Raw genomic sequence first — 13,824 nt, forward strand, 5'->3', positions numbered from 1 at the left:
TCATGGCTGTGACATGCCATATTTATTTTATTTAATTTTTCCCATAACAACACTGTTCCCTTTAGTTGTGTGATTTCATCAAAATATCAATTTGTAGCAATATGACTCATGATCACTGAAATTTTCTATTTCCACTAATAAAGAATTACGTTAGTAAATCATTTGCTGGCGTGACCTTTTGTAATAGCACATTTGATAAAATTATTCATTGAGTTACAATTACACATGTAGGCTACATGCTTCAAAGTAACAATTTTCCTATATCACAGATCTTAATTAATGGCAATAATTAGTAAACAGACACAGAGTGAAGAGTTACAACTGCATTAATTTTAAGAGCAGAATCTTTAGGTTGTAAGTAACCAAAAAGTCAGATGTCATCTTGGTATTTGAATAATGGTTAAGCAGAAAAAAGTAATTTGTGTCTGAGTTTGACTCCCATTTATGGCAAGGTATTGAGACGTATGAGTGGCAAGATAATGCGAAGGACAAGCCAAAAAAATATATTCCTTTGTCATTTCTTCGAGAAACACTTCATTTGTGTAATAACGTACAAAATAACTGATTAAAAATGCATTTACAGTGTGATGAAATCTTCTAGGAAATCTGGCACTTAAGGGTTGTTTGGCAAGTGTACACTGTTTATTTATTTTTTTTATGTAGATTATTTTACGACGCTTTATCAACATCTTAGGTTATTTAGCATCTGAATGAGATGAACGTGATAATGCCGGTGAAATGAGTCCAGGGTCCAGCATTTGCTCGTATAGGGTTGAGGGAAAACCCCGGAAAAACCTCAACCAGGTACTTGCCCCGACCGGGAATTGAACCCGGGCCACCTGGTTTCACGGCCAGACTCGCTAACCATTACTCCACTACACTGTTTATCTGCGTTCTTACATTGTACCTCTGCAGTAGCAAGTCTTATGTTCGTAGAATTCTAAAGGTGAAGTCAATTAAGGACAATGCTAAAATTGACTAATTGTGAACCTAGATATGCTTTTACTTTATGAGGAATCAAGACAGAATTCCCATGAATCAGTAAAGCTGTATCAGATGAGAAAAGTCCATATTTATAAATCAGTAGTGAAATGCCTAATGGTGCAGAAACATGGAACATGAATGCAAAATTAAAATCAAAATTACAGTCAACAGAAATCTATTTTTATGATGGTCAGCACGATGCTATAAATTACTAGGGTATTCGAAAAGTAACTGAAAACTGTTTCACACTAAAGTTATTTACATTACATAATTTAAACATAGTCTTCTGCCATGTCGACAATATATTGCTAAATCCTTGGAAGATGGCGGACTTCATCTGCAGCAGCATTTCTGGATATCCCTGTCACTGATTGAACTAAAGCTCTTTGGATGCCAACTCTTGATTGAAAGCGAATGCCTCATTTCCACTCATCTCGCAGTAGTTCAGTGTGGTAGGACTTCTCTCCCACAAGCTTCTTGAAATGCCCTAAAGCACTGAATTGCACTTTTTCCTCTTGCAACTTGGATTTTATGAAGCACCTTTGTACCTACAGTTTTTAGGGCTTTATTACTTACTATAAATCAGAAATAGTGATTATTTACAAAATATGGTTACTTCGAGGCTTTCAATATTGCGGATTTATGAAAGAATCGCTGTTCTGTTACATACTACAAGATTTCAATGGTCACTGCTAGGAGCATTGATTTACAGTATTGTTGTCATTACTTATCGAATGCCCTGGTATATAGAATTGGAAATGCTACGATAAGAGAAAAGATTAACTTTAAAGATCCTGCAAATCTAGTCTTTCAGGTAAAGCTTCCTGTAAAGCAGATTTGAATAATTTCAAGGAAAAAATTGTTCGGGGCCGGGTATCGATCCCGGGACCTCTGGTGGAATGTACCAGTGCTCTACCAACTGAGCTACCCGGGAACTCCACCCAACACCGTCTCAACTTTTCCCTTTATAACCACACAACTCGCGTGGGCTGACGAAACGCCAGAGACCCACATCGAGTGCACACAATCTCTGTGTGACTTAGAATTGTGGTTTTGTGTTAACGTACACAGTGACATATATATTATGCAAATCTAGTCTTTCAGGTAAAGCAGATTCCTGAAATTATTCAAATCTGCTTTACAGGAAGCTTTATCTGAAAGACTAGATTTGCATAATATATACATCACTGTGTACGTTAACAGAAACTTGAAATTATTCAAATCTGCTTTACAGGAAGCTTTACCTGAAAGACTAGATTTGCATAATATATACGTCACTGTGTACGTTAACAGAAAACCACAATTCCAAATCACACAGAGATTGTGTGCACTCGATGTGGGTCTCTGGCATTTCATCAGCCCATGCGAGTTGTGTGGATATAAGGGGAAAAGTTGAGATGGTGTCAGGTGGAGCTCCCGGGTAGCTCACTTGGCAGAGCGCTGGTACGTTCAACCAGAAGTCCCGGGATCGATACCCGGCCCCCGAACAATTTTTCCCTTGAAATTATTTAAAGATCCTATTATACAGCTTGTCCAAACTAAATAATTACGATAGTTTGAACATGTGAAAAGGATGGAGCCAAATAGGTTGCCAAAGAGGAATTTGGAATGGATCCCAACTGCAAAGAAATGAAGAGGAAGACCTAGGAAAACATGGCTGAAGGGTGTTTTTGAAATGACGGAAGCGAGAGAATTACAGGATGTGACTGGGAAGATAGAAATGGAGAAAGAAAATTTCAATTGTATAAAAATTGGGCACAGAAAAATGTATACTTTGCATTTAAAATCTACATGGTATGCTATTTTTTTAAAGACAACGTCATATACTGATACTGTTTAATGAACCTCAAAACCTTTCACCCACTGCATTTCTTTCTAATGAATTTTTAATTGTGCATTTTTTTAAATACTGAAAAAAAAAACCCATTAACCTTAGATAAACACACACCTGCATTTTTTTCTAATGAATTTTGAATTGTGCATTTTTTAAATTCTGAAAAAGAAAAACCATTAACCTTAGATAAACACACACCTGAGAACACTACACCTTCATTCCAGATTGGATGAAACCTATTACAAATTGTACACATGCGTAAAAACAACTATGCATTCTTAGTGATGTATCATTCATGTTCTACTGATACGGTATCTACCGAGTTTCATTAGGAAAAAAATGTACATCAGTTAAAATAAAAGTAAACAGTCTGTATGACGATCTCATGTGTCCTTAATTTCCATCTTTGAAAATAGAGCCAAGTGAGATCCTCACTCTCGTTTTCTGTAAAACAATTTTGTTCGAACAACAAAAATACATTGTGGGGCATACAGTTAAGCTGTAATGCTGCAAGCAGAAAGGTCACAGGTTCGATTCCCGATGGGGTCATAGATTTTTCCTTTGATCTAATCCTTCCAGCCGCACTATGGTCTGGAGTCTATTCAGCCTCTAACAGAAATGAGTACCAGGGGCATCTCGTTAGGGGTAAAGGTGGCGGGCATGTAGGACTAATATCTCTACTGCTATTAAATGTCGAATGTCTGTAAAGGTGGGAGCCTTAACCTCTTGCCACTGTTTTGTGCCGATTTGGCATGTCGTGGAGTTGACTTTACCTATAAAAATACATTAATATGACCCTATATTGATCGTCGATGAAACTGCAATGAAATTATATTTTTCATGAATGCAGGAGGAGATAAGAATTTCAGCCACCAATTACATTCAATTTAATTTGTGTTATGTAACTGGGAGAACACAAATTCAAACATTTCTCAGCCATGGAAACCAGAAAGTCTCAATAAAACAGCCGAAAATTATTACTTTTATTAAAGTAATTTATCACTATATGTAACAATAATTTCATTTACACAACATGTACATAAAAAAGAGAGTTCTATCACACGATCATAAAATTGGTGAGCATATGTAACAGGCTACTTTCACAAAGCAAATTTAATAATTTATAAATCAACATAACACAGTTTTTAAATTAAAATACCACTTCAACTATTTTGCAAATCTGTAAACTCATATACAGTAGTTTAAAAAGTTACTTGCATTGTCGTTTGGATAAGCTTTATACCAATGCCAATGCTTTGAATATCTTTAAATTACATTAAAAATCAAGTACAACACAATTCAATATGATTATTATAATTCTGCAAAAAGATGATGTGGCATGAGTAAAAGAAGTTTTCCATAATCTCTCGATTTTCTTAAAAGTATTGATTTTGATTCAAAGTGTAACAAATGGACCTATTCAGTGTTCAAGAGAGCTTTACCGTATCAAGAATCAAAAACTAAAACATGAGCACAAAATGGAGCACAGCACTTCAGCACTTCTACTTACAACTCTGCATATATGCAGAACAGACTTGGTTTGTACACATTTACAAAAAATAAATTCGGATAGTACATTATCACATAAGTGCCAGACACTGGACCTGCTCTGTATAATACTATAAAAATATTTAGATTATTCTAAGACTTCATACTAACAACATAGAACGATCCACATCAAGTGTGAAAGTATTTGAAACTACGAATTTGAACACAAAAATCGAAGACCTTTCTTTCTTGAAACTTATATCAAATTCTGAAAAATTAATCTCTTAGGAGTGAGTTCTTACACATAACTTCGATGAATTGTGCATTATACCAGTTATTGAAATTGCATAAAACTTCACCTAAAATTAATTATCTTCATAGTTTTAGCAAGAATACCAGAAACTCTCATTTGAAATGTAAACACGTTTCCCACAGTAACTGCACTATCCTGACGAAAGCACCATCACAAAGCTCTTCAACTGTCTTGTCAAAAACACAGGAAAGATATTTCGATATAAAGACGTGGCAGAACATTCTATAACAGATGACACGAAAAAATAAAAGTTGCCAGAAACTTGGTTCCATCAATATTTTTAACATGACAGAACTTGCTTGGTATATATTATGGCACCAAGCAATAATTTTTCAATACTGTCTTCCATATATACGTGTTATCTACCATTATGACAATTTGTTTACCTTCCCCAATATATTTTCTATAATATTATACTTAAATTTACGCCCTTAGTTGTAAAGTTTAACAATAACAATTACTTATTCACTGTGGTGTTACATTTACTTTGCACAGGTTCTCACAGTATTATCAATTATTTTATATAGGCCTAATTTTGTTTTAATATTATGGATATAAATATAGTAAGAGTGGTATTAAAGACTTTCCTTTGGAACTTATGCAAGGACATATGACATGTATATAAAAAGTCTTCCCAAAGAACTCAGGGACAGCTACGAAGCATTTTGTTCCAGAAACAGACTGTACTAAAAAAAAAAAAAAAAAAAAAAAAAAAAGCACAAGGTCGATGTAGAGAATGTCCAAAATCAAAAGACAAAAGACTTACCGTACAACAAACTGCTGTTATACATTAACCATTGCTTTTAATTTTGAAAGTGGAAGCTCGTGTTATTTCAGAAAACAGCACATACTAATTTTAGTATTAATTTTAGTCTAGGAAAAATCTTGTGCACTGAGGTTAGTTTGTATACTTTAAGTTTCAAAAATGTAGTACACCAAGTAGAACTATCAGTAATATTTGTGGCGAGAGATGTTCCAATGACTTTCTTGGAGAATGTTCTAAATGTATCCTAATTTCCATGTAATTTTTCATCTGAAACTGCTTACCAGCGTTCTTTTCCCCTTCCCTCTTCCCCGCCCAGCCCCCACATTCAGAAAAGGTCCCGTTTTTCTCATTTCCTCACAAAGATTTTTATATTTTTTTGGGGTGAAGGAGTGCACTGGGTGCCCAGTGAAACTTTCTTTTGAACTTCCTTATAATCTTTTAGAGTTTTTACACTTCACATAATAGTCATAGATAAATATATGCTGTTCTAAATTGTGGCAAACCATACTATACCATATTGCATAACTACAGATACTGATGACTTCCATTCCAGTACGTCTCACTGGAGTAAAGTTCACGTTATATGCCTACTTGTGATATGATTCACTGTTTATCATATTGCTCATAAACCGGTAAACAATACCTTTCCTTCTATCAACAGAAATAAACAGCAGACAGAGATACCAGGGCAATTTATAAATAGAGAACACTGTGCAAGACAAAATTGATATCCATACCCAATTTTACAAAGGAGTATTTTCACTTCTATGCAGTTATTACTGTGCTTTCAAAAGATAAAAAATATATTTACATACAGTTCTTTATATAATACATATCTCAATAAATGTGAATGAGTACTATGTAAAAAAAATTACACACTTCACCATATTTTCTGTACACTTACTTTACTGTGCAAAAAAATCATTAGTAAACATTAGCATCCTCAAAATCTGGAACAAGTCATGTACACAAAACTTCATTCAGTTCAACCACATAGACAATACATTTCACTTTGGTTTTCTTTGTTCTCATAAAAATTAATTGTAGTCTACAGAATTATGTACGAAGACAAAAATAACTGTGCCACTAAGCGTACAGATATATTGCAATGGGTTAAGTACAAAAGATATAATTACGTGACATGACATATGCAAGAGCACTAATATAAAGAAAAATATTTAATGTACAACACTAAGACTAAATTTTGCAGCATATAAGAATTAACAGTATCATCCTTTCATTCTACTCTCATACAGACATCCAATGAATGGAGTAAACACACATTCTGTGACATATAATCTCTTCAAGAAACAGGCATCAGTGGTATGTTATGCAGTCTCAAACTATGCCATCTATGACTACTTGGTGCACATGACAAAACTCATTTTTAATTTATTTAGAACCCATTCCCTGATACGTTTCTTGCAGTTCTTTCTGTAATTTTTAATTTTGTGAAGTACAGATTCTGTTTTCAGTTCATGTAGTATACTTTCATTACATCAATGGACGAGCAGCATATATCTCCCACAGTTTATCTCAGAAATACATCAAATAAAATTGTACAGTTTTTCATTAGTAATGTTGCAAGTCTATCTTAGAACAATTTTCTGTCACTATCGGTGGAGTGGTTACCTTGTTTTCAATTACAGTAAATCTGAAGTTAAGAAATACCGCACCTTAGGAAAGAAGAGGGCCACAAGTGCAAAGCATTCATGAATTGAGATAACACTGCTGCCTAACAGATAAAAATTTTATCTGTTTCTATAAGGCCACAAGCGGTAGGTTAAAATTTGGAGGCAGAACGTAATTGTGTCCTTATGGTACTACTGTAAATGAAATTGACCTATTGCATATTAAACGTCAAATATCTCATTAGTACTGTTTTTGCACTTGTGGCAGTCTTCTTTCCGAAGTGTGATATGTACCCAATCTGAAGTTAAGAAATATGTACTCAAACAAGAGTGATGGACATTTAAGCAGCAAAAGAGACTGCAGATGTCACTATAGGATGCCTTGTAAGACTGCAGAAACTTCTGACGGACAAAGCAGAAAAGAAGAAAAACTACTGAAGACAGATGCAGTGTGTATGAGAGTAAAGAAATGATACGCACTTAATACAAGGCGAAAGAAAAAGGTAGAAATCTATTGTTCTAATGAATATGCAAAGAAAACTAAATTCAGGCATTACACGAAAAGTCAAAAATACTAATTATTAGAAGAAATAATTTTAAAAAAATTCAATGAAGTACATGCTTCGACTTTGGAAAACTCAGAATATTTCTTTTCTTTTTCCTTAACATCAATATTTTATGAAGAAATTGATAAAATGTTACGTTTTCTAATAATATTGTATTTATGTATTTTGACATAACGATTTTATATTGACATATTATGATGGACTTTTTTTTTTGCTGAACTGGTACTTAAATTATGACAATGTTAGTTGAAATCAAACAATTCCATATATAACAAAATACGGGGAATATTCGTGTTACTAACATACATAATCAATTTGGCAGACATTCAAGTATTTCAGGTATTTAACATTTCTCTTCTGTAACAAATGATATAATTCATTACACAAATATTGATTTGAAATAAATTTACCTATCCTGCCACACATTACACGTTAACATAGTAATAACTGCGATTTGATATGCTTTCCAAATCATGTATTACACTACAATTAATCTATGATGACAGTAATTAACACAGCAGTGTTCCCACATAATGTGGCTCGGTTTGGGAAAAGTGCTTATTTCTGTATCACACATTTATCACCACCAGCAGTCGACTATGAATTAAATTTCATATCTCTTAGCCATTTGGGAACATATAAACAAATTACTATAAAAAAATGAACGTACCTGAAAATTAACTGGTTATAAGGAGTGTTGAAGGGGAAGAAGAGAGAGGGGAAGACTGGGTTACTGTGGCAACTGATAGCAACCTGATATTTGGAACTGTCATAATGGTCAGCTTATATTAATAGCAGAGTATTTTAATGGTCATAATATAAACAAAAACCTAAACTGCACCTAAGACGAAAAGTGGCACCAGATGAAGGATATATATTCTTCTGCATCACTAGCACTGTTAGGTAAGACCACAATCCAGAAATACTTTTCAACACAATTTTAATTTAAGTATTGTACAGTGCATGACTTGCTCCAGAGCATTTAGCAGTCTCTTACCTCCCAATATACTTAAAAGTTTAGAGGGTTAATATGAGTTAGGCCTCCATTCTCACACACATTTTTAGCAATGGCACTAAGGTTTGAGAAGTTCTCGAGAACACGACTGGATTGAACTGCTCCAAGGTTCTGTGCTACTCGTTCAGAAGCCTGAAATAATGTACATCCACATAATTATATCGTAAACACACTTACGAGGAGATTTTTATTTACTGAAATTGTTGGAATCAAAGCTTAAAACAAAAATACATTTAGTATAATTTAGAATTATTAGATTTAGAAGGGAATATTAATAAATATAAGTTAAATGGACGCATTAATAGAAAAAAATGAATAAAGACAGTAACTTGAATACATAACACTGTCTGAAAATACATGCTCAAAAATATGCAAGTGAAACATGGATATCAAGATCAAAATACCAAATTAGAAGCAGCCCAAATGAGATTCCTCAGATTTCTGATTGGAGCTACAAGGAGAGATCGAATCAGAAACAGTATATGAACACAGTTATGAGCAAAGAACATAGTGGAAGACATACAACAATATCAAGAGACATAGGAGAAGCATGTATTGTAAATGTCTCCGTAAAATTTTCAAAGACAAAATCTCCTGTACAGTACGATTATTTAGTCCTGACAGTCACCGGCAATGTGCGCCTTGGTCAGGCGAGTCCATTTAGTTACACCAAGGGGTGTTTCGGTTAGTCACTCACTTGCCTTCAGAGCAATCGGATGTCATGTGTGCAGTAGAGCGATATGTTTCTAGTACAGTTAAGCTGTACTGCATTCCTTTACCGACCGCTCGCCCTTATCTCTACTCCAGAGCTCTCCCCACTACTCCTATTCCTTTTCCTCTTTCGCGTCATCGAGTTGTCAGGACTATATAATCGGTCTGTACAAAGCAATGAGAGTAGGACATAATGGACAACCACAAAGAAGGTGGAGTGATCAGTTTTCAGCCTTGGAATAGGTCTGACAGGCTAAGTCTTGACAGCAAGAAGAATATATTTCTCCAGCTTATCAAAAGGCAAATAAATTTCAAAGGCAGTAAAGTTAATATATGATGCAAGATAGTGGCATTGTAATGATATTCTTTTTACAACAGGTCACTTAATTTTAGTCTATAACGCTGTTAGTTAAGCCAAATTTATGTAAAGTTTAAATGAATAAGCTAAGTGCTACCATTCAGCTATACTGGAAATGAAAAATTAATCTTTGTTCTGACATATATATAATAGTTTAATAAATTAAACAGAGTAAGGTTCAAGGAAGCAAATTCTTACCTCACTGCACCAAAGTTTGGTCATAAGTTCTTCCTGATGAGCAGAGGGCAAGCCTCTCTGAAGAGACAAGGTTGCTCTCGATAAGACCACGATCATAGTGTATGTGTCAATTGCGGCACTAGCAAGTCTATTCAAAACAAACTGTTCATCCACAATACCACGTCCATACTTGATCAAAGTCGTCTCAATTGTGTGTCCAAAAGCTTCGATACTCTGTCAAAACAAATTGTATTATTTTACACCTAGTGCAAAAGCTAGAAGCAAGAGAAGAGCAGAACTAATGGCAGTAACTTCTAGTAAATTGATTTAAAAAAAGAATTAATCTTTTACAGACACTTACTTTTGCAGCAAGTGCAGCTGAAGGCACCAAATTGGGGTGCACATGCTCAGCCAAAGATGGTGGGCTACTAAAACCAACAGATCTAATGGCTCTTTTAGTAGCTTCTCCAAAGATAAGGCCTAAATTTGCTGTTGGGTTCTTGAAGGCCTTCTGCAATTCTCTCAAATGGGCTCCAGCATATTGGATTCCTGCCAATGATTAAATATAATATCAAATCTTACTTTCAAATTGTAACAAAATTTCAGTTATATTGTATTTAACTATAAACAAAAGCATAAAAAATGGAGTATGTAGTTATTAAAGAACTAAATAAATGTGTAATAATTCAGTTCTGAAGTTTAAATTATGTTCCCTTCCCTGCCAATGCAACACAAGAAACTAAACATTGACATATTTCCTAAAATGTAAGAGTACAATGTATTACCAAAAATTGAGCAAAATTACAGATTTTCATTGTAGCCAACATTATGAAGTTGATGAACATCTGAAAGTACACTCAGAACACATGATAAAATTTGAAGGGTTTCCCAGAACTTTCAAATCTTAATCCCTTAAAGTAATAGATTACAAGCAATACAACAAATTTCAATCAATGCACCATGTCAATGATTTAGCTCTTTTCACACACTAAAAATAATAGATGTTCATTAACGTGCTCATATCAGACTTTTTGGCAGATAATATACCTGTGAGAGCTACAAAAAGTCTCAAAATGTCGTTCGTCCCTTCGAAGATCCTGAAGATTCTGAGATCACGCATGACTCTCTCCAAGCCACATTCCTTCATAAAACCCATTCCACCAAGAATCTGAATGGCTTCGTCTGTCACTGTCCAGGCTGACTCTGATGCAAATACCTGTTTAAAATAATAAAAACTCTTTACTAAACTAATTATAATTTACTAACCATATACTAACTATAATTTAACATCATACACAAGTAATCATCGTAATTTTATTTAATTTATCAATCACGAAACAGTAAAATTCATAATCTTGGCTTCAACACTACAGAAATATGATTGAACATACACAAAAGAAACTTTGTTTGAACAACAGTAAAGTTTGTGGATCAACAATGTACAGTACAATATGAACATATGTTAACTGAAGTATTTTACAGCAGGTGTTCAAAATGCTGACCATGCACTTGAATGCACCTGTCTAACCTTCTGTGCAAAGCCCCAAGAATGCGCTCGAGCAATCCTGAGTCATATTTGATTTGCTGGAAGGAATCTACAGTCTGATGTCGTAATTCTTCAGGTGTGTGTGTGTGTGTGTGTGTGTGTGTGTGTGTGTGTGTGTGTGTATCCAATGCCCACCCACTTCACTTGCGTGATTCGGGTTCCGCATACTGCAGATAGATGACAGAACTGTGACTCATTTTATAGTTGTACACCACTTCAGCGGGTCACTCTGTACATGATGTGTATCTGTGGAGAGTTATGTCGTGTACTAGCGTGAGTGTATGTGTAAGTGTTCGTTTAAGTGTAGTGTCTGAGTGATGATGATGAAGATGAGGAAGGGGAAAAGGGAAACCCAGTGCTGGCACGTAGCCAACTCCTGTCGAATAGCACCAAGGGGGACGCCAGACTTAACGTCCCCATCCGACAGACGAATCACTATCAACAGTAACATATGCCTTCTCTTCATATACACTGCGGAGAGATTTGGGATTTAACCCAGGCATATTGGTGCACAATCTAGTGATCAGAAGTTGTGCACCGCCATCTTTCCTAATCGCGAGGTAGAAATTTTACATGAAAATTTCTGACCACGCCAGACCAAACCTGGGCCAGCTAGTCTGGAGACAGACATGCTACCACAGAGCTAACTTGGCGGACAATTCTTCAGGTGTAGTGATGTATATTGTGTAAACTAGGCTTTTTTGCATAACCCCATATACAAAAATCCAAAGGACTTAAATCCGATAATCTCAGTACAGGTCCTCCTCTACCTATAACACCATTCACCATATTGTCTGTATAGCTATCATAATTTCCCACTTAGAAGAAATAGGATGGGGACAGTGCGGCATGCATACGAAGCATGAATGTTGCTGCTTTACTGCATCCAGATGTTTGGGTCACTGGTGGCCCTAACCAGCACAAAATGACATTATCTCGTAAACAGTTAATTTGCAGACCCATGTTTACTCGAACTTTTTTGCTTCTCTTCGTTTTTACTTCTCAACCCTAAATTTTTTACCATCACTTTTGAAAAACCCTGTATAATAGTAAGTACTGGACATTTTAGAAACTATTCTTTAAGTTTCAATCTAAAAGTATGTTTAAAAGTAGTTTACATAAAATAAAGTAGAAAAATGTAGTACAAAAGCCACGAAACAAAGCTATGTTGCAATGTGAAGAGCTTCTTGTACATTACCTTCGAAATAGCGGCTTCAAGATGATAATCTGTACAGCCATTGTCCATGTTGCCACTTATCATATATGCCAATGATTCTGTAACATACTGCAAAGTTGACATCCGTGCCAGTTTTTCTTGTATAGTACCAAAGGAGTCAATACGACTACCAAATTGTAAGCGAGTGGTGGCATGGTCCACAGCCTTCTTTGTTACAGCACGCATAGTTCCAGCAAGACAGGCAGCCATTCCAAAACGACCATTATTCAGGATGTTCATTGCCACCTGTATAGGAAAGTTACATTCATTATGAATCAGTTTAAATACCCCACCTCTTTCATTAGCACTATCATTCTTCTTCTAGGCCTGGTCAACTTTACATCGCAATCTACTTTCTTAAGTCCAAACTGTCTGTATCTTATACTTCGCTGCCACGTTTATCTCTATTCAAAACAATGTTACAGTATTGAAATAAAAATGTTATAAAAATTACTTCAAATGAACCTATCTGAAAATACAAATACATCAATGGTCACTTATGTGACATCTGAGTCTGCACTTCAGTCAGTGTATGTTGAAACTCAGGAAAGTACTGTGAGAACCTTCTCAGAGGATCTTACTGTGGCAGTCTGTTAGACCGGTAATTCACAACCGAGGGGGTTGCAGTCCTGAGAGGGTCCAAATAACGGTTATTGGGGGGCAGCAAATAGAATAATAATAATAATAATAATAATAATAATAATAATAATAATAATAATAATAATAATAATAATAATAATAATAAAGTTATTCTATGAAAATTTAAACATAGGACCATTTTACATTAATTAAAAACGCAATTAAATTGTTTTCTTTTTAAATTGATACGAAATTTCACATTACTATGTTCTATAATTCTACTCTACTAAAGTAATGTGAGAAAAGGGAAAGGGCAGGGGAGGGACCTGATCATCAAAAAGGTTGAGAAACATTGTGTTAGACGACATTGTTCTTTACTTGTTGTGATTTTAAATAAGAAAACGTAGATACAGTAGAGCATCAATAATCTGAACTAATTGATGTTCAGCCCTGTTCAGAGTATTGATTTGTTCAGATTTTCGAAAATCGAGCAAAAACAACACAAAAAATAATTTAAACTACATACAGTATTATCTTTAAAGATTTCAATAGGCCTACATATTTACTACAAACAACACTAGCCAGATTTTAAAAACAGTTTTTGATTTTTTTTTATTATTTTTACTGAGCTTCATTTCTT

General features: G+C 34.7%; 1 protein-coding gene across 2 annotated transcripts in view; it reads right to left on the minus strand.

Annotated features, from left to right (window-relative positions):
* The window catches only part of Acadvl (Acyl-CoA dehydrogenase very long chain), a 31,578-nt gene that overhangs the window by 4,539 nt on the left and 13,215 nt on the right, over nt 1-13,824 (minus strand). The window contains exons 7-11 of one of the 2 annotated variants that reach the window (XM_069821993.1): nt 12,588-12,851; nt 10,891-11,059; nt 10,205-10,392; nt 9,865-10,077; nt 8,580-8,729 (exon numbers count right to left, since the gene is read on the minus strand). In XM_069821993.1, coding sequence (XP_069678094.1) covers nt 8,592-8,729; nt 9,865-10,077; nt 10,205-10,392; nt 10,891-11,059; nt 12,588-12,851 — 972 coding nt within the window. In that variant the 3' untranslated portion in view covers nt 8,580-8,591. Of the gene's footprint in view, nt 1-8,447; nt 8,730-9,864; nt 10,078-10,204; nt 10,393-10,890; nt 11,060-12,587; nt 12,852-13,824 lie in introns of those variants that run through there. The other variant, XM_069821994.1, reaches the window with a different exon arrangement.

This window comes from Periplaneta americana, chromosome 3 (assembly GCF_040183065.1).
Source record: "Periplaneta americana isolate PAMFEO1 chromosome 3, P.americana_PAMFEO1_priV1, whole genome shotgun sequence".
Taxonomy (NCBI): Eukaryota; Metazoa; Arthropoda; class Insecta; order Blattodea; family Blattidae; genus Periplaneta; species Periplaneta americana.